General features: G+C 47.0%; 1 protein-coding gene across 1 annotated transcript; it reads right to left on the bottom strand.

The window, feature by feature from the left end:
* Positions 1-3,424: 3,424 nt before the first annotated feature.
* LOC123362645 (olfactory receptor 52Z1-like) lies at positions 3,425-5,872 on the bottom strand. Its single transcript, XM_045003058.1, has 2 exons — positions 5,748-5,872; positions 3,425-4,415 (listed from the first exon to the last, which is right to left on the bottom strand). Exon 2 carries the CDS (start codon positions 4,376-4,378, stop codon positions 3,425-3,427), a length of 954 nt encoding a protein of 317 aa, XP_044858993.1. The 5' UTR covers positions 4,379-4,415; positions 5,748-5,872.
* Positions 5,873-6,164: the final 292 nt, after the last annotated feature.

The following is a 6,164-nucleotide window of genomic DNA, read 5'->3' as shown; positions in this document are numbered from 1 at the left end:
AATATGGAGGCTCCAGCATGGCATAGGGGAGCACAGGCCACTAGCTGCACAGAGGTGGGAGGTCACTCTGCAGCTCTCCCCCACTCCAGCACATGGACTCAGCGGTGATACTGCACCCAACCCCGACGTGGTGCAAAGACCAGGCCTGCCCCAGAAACACCCCAGGGTCCTGCCCCTCCATGCCAGGTGCACCAGGTGTGGGCAGGCAGGCTCAGTCAGCCAGGATCCAAGTGTGGAGGGGCTTAGTGTGGGAGGATCCAGGTGTGGGTTGAGAGAGTTCTGTGTGGGGCAATCTGGGTACGGGAGACACAGGGTGGGATCTGGGTGCAGGGGCGAATCTGGATGCACAGGAGCTTGCTCAGGGGTTATGGTTGCAACAGGAATGGGACTCTGCAGGAGGGTCCAGGTGAAGGTGGTTGGGGCTCAGAGGGCGGGGGGGGAGGAGGGAGTGTGGGTCTGGGGGGGGAGAGCTCGGTGGGGGGGTCCTGCATGTGGGAGGTCAGTGGGGGGTCCAGATGCTGGGGGAGTGGGGCTCTGTTAAGGCTGATTCCCCACTCTGGCACTCCGAGTGCAGAAGTTGAGGACCGCAAGGACTCTAAAAATTAATACTGGCCACTCCAGGCTGGTATTAAACTCCCAAGGTTACAGCTTCTCTCTGACCTTGGATGGGTAGATGCTGCCACCACCCAAGTGCAACCCCCCCACCACCTTTTTTGAGAACCCAGGAAGGAACACTTGGGAATTCCTTCCTGTGGGGCACCCTCAAGCCCTTTCACCCCCCATCTGGGGAAGAGCTGAGAAAAAAAAAAAAGGAAGTCAGCTGTTGCTACCAGCCAATTAAACAACATGTGCACAAACCTCTTAGGGACACAAAAATCCAATCCTGTTCTTAAAAAAATGATAATTTTTATTAAAAACAAAAAGAAAGAAAATATATCTGGAACTTAGGCTTTTGCTAGATTTTAAAAAAACACTTACAAAAATAAAACATCAAGAATAACCTTCTTGAGGTCCAGCTTAAAGATTACACGCAAAACAAAAAGCATCTGAGGTTAGCACAGAGAAGTCCACAAGCCACTAAGAAATAAAAGAAATAACCCCAATCACATATTTTTAGACATTCCCTGATTTATTTACATATCCGGGGTTTCAGATAGGTAGACTCGAGGTATGAACTGATGCTTTGTCATACCTGGTTTTAAAGCTGCTCCGTGTCTCCGCTCGCTGGAGAACACCACCACCCAGACAAAGGGAAGGGGGTTTTCTCCCCTATTTTAAAAAGTTCTAGCCCTCCCATTGGCTCTTCTGCTCAGGTGCCCACTCCCTTTCCTTTACTTGTGGACTTTTTAACCCTTTACAGATAAAGCAAATAGAAAACAGCTACTAAGGGGGACTGGATAGCGAACTGGCTGGCTGGGTGTCCATAAAAGGGAGCTCCCCCGCCCCAACCTCTTCATTTATCACAGGCTCAGTAGAGTAGGGATCCAGGTGCAGCGGATTGAGACCCTGGGCACCAAACCATACTGCTGGAGTGGGTCACATGATTGCTCTGGAGGCTTCTCTTTGCTTCCCCGTGAGAAAGACATTTTTCCATGAGGAAACAAAGAAATCTGCAGGGGACATGAATCCTGCACACGTGCAGCGGCACAGTACTCCACGAACTTATCTAATTCCTTTTTGAACCCTTTGGCCTTCACAACATCCCCTGGCGATGAGTTCCACAGGTTGATTGTGCATTGTGTAAAGAAATCCTTCCTTTTGTTTGTGTTAAACCTGCTGCCTATCAATTTAATTTGGTGACCTCTGGTTCTTGTATTCTAGGAAGGGGTAAATAATACTTCCCCTCTCACTTTCTCCAGACCATTCATGCTTTTATCATATTCCCACCCCCTTATTCATATCTTGCCAGGATTTATTCTCCTTTTGTTTTCCTCACTAGGATTTGCCTTGTAGCTGCTCTTGTTGAAGGTAAATGTTACCTTGGTGCGTTTCTTTGGTATTTCCCCCTCTGCAAGGACGTTAAATGTGATTACATGATGGTCACTATTACCGAGCAGTTCAGTGTATTCACCTCTCAGACCAGACCCTGTGCTCCACTTAGCACTAAATCAAGATTTGCCTCTCCCCTTGCAAGCTCCAGGAGTAGCTGCTCCAAGAAGCCATCATTAATGATGTCTGAACATTTTATCTCTGCATCCTGTCCTGAAGTGACATCCCACTCAATATGGGGATCGTTGAAATCCTCCATTATTATTGCGTTTTCTGGGTTTTTTAGCCTCTTTAATCTCCTTGATTATTTCACAATCACCCGCACCATCCTGGTCAGGTGGTCAGTAGCATATTCCTATTGCTATACCCTTTTTATTCAAGGCATGGAATTTCTGCCCACAGGGATTCTGTGCTACAGTTTGATTCATTTAAGATTATTACTATATTTGACTCTGTGTTTTCTTTCACATACAGTGCCACTCCCCTAACAATGTGACCTACTCTGTCATTCCTTTCTATTTTGTATCTTGGTATTACCGTGTCCTGTTAATTATCACTGTTCCATCAAGTTTCTGTGATGCCTGTTATATAAATCTCCTCGATATAACCACAAAGTAAAACAAAAGCAAAGTCTCCCAGAGAGAGAGAGAGCACGGTGTGTGCATCTCATCGGTAACAGGACACAGTAATTCCGAGACAAATGTCTCCCCTCGCAGGCAGTTTTCTTAGAAATTTAGTCTTAGGACCCTTGACCTGCCCAAGCACATCAGCAAGAGACGAGAGATCTAGATTATTTTAAATTCCTTCCCACCAGCATATGCCAAGCGGCTATGCACTTAGGGAATTTGGGCAAGAATAAACAAGGAATCTCACAGGGAAAGTTTTCTGAGCAGAACCACGCTTCAAAATATTGTGGGTGGGAAGGACATTGAGCTGTTTAATTATATTCTCAATGGTATTTTTCATTGCATGTGTGTTTCTCTAGATTTTCTTTTTCCCACATGAGAATTTTTAAAAGACTAGTATTGAATTCCGGCTGGGACAGGTGTGGAGAAGGGCTGCTAGGATGGTCAGGGCAGTGGAGGGCCTGGCTTAGGCAGGGAGGCTAAAGGACCCTAACTAAAAGGACAATTAAGCTCTAGAACAGGCTTCCAAGGGAGGTGGTGGAGCCCCCTCATTGGACGCTTTTAAACACAAGTTGGACAAGCCCCTGTCAGGGCTGGTTTAGGTGTACTGGGACCTGCCACAGCACAGGGGGCGGGACTGATGCCTTCTCAAGGTCCCCTCCAGCTCTCTCTGTCTCTGATTCTAACTTTCTCTCATTAACCATTGTGCCTGGTGCTGTACAAACACCTCATAAATGACAATCTGATTCCGCTTCTGGGGAAGCTTGTTGGTGAGGTTAATTGCTCAGGTACTGGGCTGGCTGCAGCCCTCAGAACCATTTGCCCGCCTTGCAGAGCTCCTGAATCACTCGTTCCCGAATCTGTCTGGTTCTCACCCCATACACGATGGGATTTAACATGGGAGGAACGATTACAAAGATGTTGGCCAGCAGGACATGAATATAGTGAGGGATGTTAGCTCCACCAAAGCGATATGCAAAGATTGAGAAAAAGGCAGGGATGTAAAACATCAATATGACACAGATGTGGGAGCCGCAGGTGCCTAGAGCCTTGAGCCGGGCGTCTTTGGACGGGAGCCGGAAGATGGCCTGGAGAATCAGAATGTAGGACACAACAATAAACACAACATCTAGCCCTGTAGTTAGAAGAGCCACCGTTAAACCATACCAGATATTGAGTGTTATATCAGCACAAGCCAGCCACGCTATGCCCATGTGCTCACAGAACGTGTGATAAATGACATTGGGTCCGCAGTACGGTAACCTCTTCAGAAAGAAGGTAAGGGAGCCCACCAGGAGAACCCCTCTTATGACAGATGCTGCTGTGATTTTCCATATCTTTGAGAGCGTTAGTATGGTGATGTATTTCAGGGGGTCACAGATGGCAACGTATCGATCGAATGCCATGGCCAGCAGGATGGCTGACTCCGCAACAAAAATAAAATGGATAATGAACATCTGGGTGAAGCAGGCACTGAAAGCGATTTCCCTGGTGTTGAACCAGAATATGCTGAGCGTTTTGGGCATTGTGGCAGTAGACAGGAGAACATCAGCCACCGCCAGCATGGCCAGGAACATGTACATGGGCTCATGCAGGCTCTGCTCTTTGATGATAATGAAGAGCAGGAGGCCGTTTCCCAGCAGGGCAATCATGTACATGGAGCAGAAGGGGATGGAGATCCAGCTGTGAGAGGCCTCCATGCCTGGGATGCCGACCAGGATGCATCTTACGAGAGTGAAGCTGGTGTGATTGAGAGTGGCCATGATGGGGCGGGGCTCCGTTCCAGTTCACATGTGTTCCCTGTAGACAAAACAAGTGGCAATGACTGTCTAGTTAACTGAGAATCAGATCAGGTGAAATTAACCCCCAGGCACTGATGGTCCCACACAGGCTTCGTCTATACAAAATAAATAAATAAATAAAAAACCTCTTGGCACAAAGTCACAGAGCTCAGGTCTAGAGACACAGGCTCATAATATGGTGCTAAAAATAGTCATGTAGACATTCCAGTGCAGGCTGGAGCTTGGGCTCTGAAACCTGGAGAGGGGAGTTTTAGAACACAGTGTAGACACCCTGAAAGACTTGGGGACCATGTAATTCCTATTCATTCAGAGATTGCAAGGCCAAAAGGGACCATTGTGATCACTTAGTCTGACCTCTCTCCTAGAACTAGAAGGGACCCTGAAAAGTCATCAAGTCCAGCCCCCTGCCTTTACTAGCAGGGCCAAGCACTGATTTTGCCCCCGATCCCTAAGTGGCCCCCTCAATGATTGAACTCACAACCTTGACTTTAGTAGGCCAATACTCAAACCACTGAGCTATCCCTCCCCTCTCCTGCACAGCATAGGCCAGAGACCTTCCCTGCAATAATTCCTAGAGCAGATCTCTTGGAACAACATCCACTCTTGATATAAAAATCACCAGTGATGGAGAATCCACGATGGCCCTTGGTAACTTGTTTCAATGGTTAATTTGAGGCCTTATTACCCACCTAAATTTGTATCTTCCAGCCATTGGACAGTGTTATACCTTTATCTGCTAGACTAAAGAGCAAATGTTTGTTCTCCATGAAGGTACTTGTCAACTTTGATCAAGTTACCCCTGTGGCATTACGCCCCATATTCTTCACACCAATATTGTTATGATGTGAATATGGCATAACTAAGATGTATTTTATGTAAGGTGGGTCATGTAAGGTATCGTAGGAAAGGTTATGATATCATAGAATCATAGAATCTCAGGGTTGGAAGGGACCTCAGGAGGTCATCTAGTCCAACCCCCTGCTCAAAGCAGGACCAAACCCAACTAAGTCATCCCAGCCAGGGCTTTGTCAAGCCTGACCTTAAAAACCTCTAAGGAAGGAGATTCCACCACCTCCCTAGGTAACCCATTCCAGTTCTTCACCACCCTACTAGTGAAAAAGTTTTTCCTAATATCCAACCTAAACCTCCCCCACTGCAACTTGAGACCATTACTCCTTGTTCTGTCATCTTCTACCACTGAGAACAGTGAACATATTCTACCACTGAATATGATTATCCTATTTGTATAAATGTATCATTTCTGTATCTGAAGTTAGGACTATTGACTATGTAACAATTACAACTGTTTTTAGACCAGGGAAACACTCACCAGACAGTATGCAATCAGCCTGGGTGGGCCATTGGGAAAGACAATGGGTCTTTAAAGATGCTGATCTCCTGTCTTCCTGGAGTTCCTTCCTCTCAATGTTGCAAATGAACCTTGTCTCATGGTTGCTTTGGCACTGCAGGGTCATGTGATCATGTCACCGGATACCATCTTGGACTGCTGGTACTTTTCCACTGAAGGGGGGTGGGGATCAAACTGGGAAACAAAGGATTCCCGCCATGTGTAAATCTTATTTAACTCTGGGGAGTGAGTTAATCAAGGTCGCTGGTTCTTCACTGAATCCCTGCCCAGAATGACTGCTGAAAACACCTAAGACTGATCTGGGGAAGAGGGACTGGGACCCAGGCTGACAAAGGGGTCTGGCTTGTGAAAAGCTGGCACTTTAAGCTGGAAGCAAGA

The sequence above is a fragment of the Mauremys mutica genome, chromosome 1 (assembly GCF_020497125.1).
Source record: "Mauremys mutica isolate MM-2020 ecotype Southern chromosome 1, ASM2049712v1, whole genome shotgun sequence".
NCBI lineage: Eukaryota > Metazoa > Chordata > Testudines > Geoemydidae > Mauremys > Mauremys mutica.
Note: the sequence above shows the minus strand (reverse complement) of the source record. Positions and strands in the feature narration are given on the sequence as shown.

Excerpts from the sequence above, each read along its gene's own strand:
- LOC123362645 (XM_045003058.1), bottom strand. The coding sequence starts at position 4,378 with ATGGCCACTCTCAATCACACCAGCTTCACTCTCGTAAGATGCATCCTG.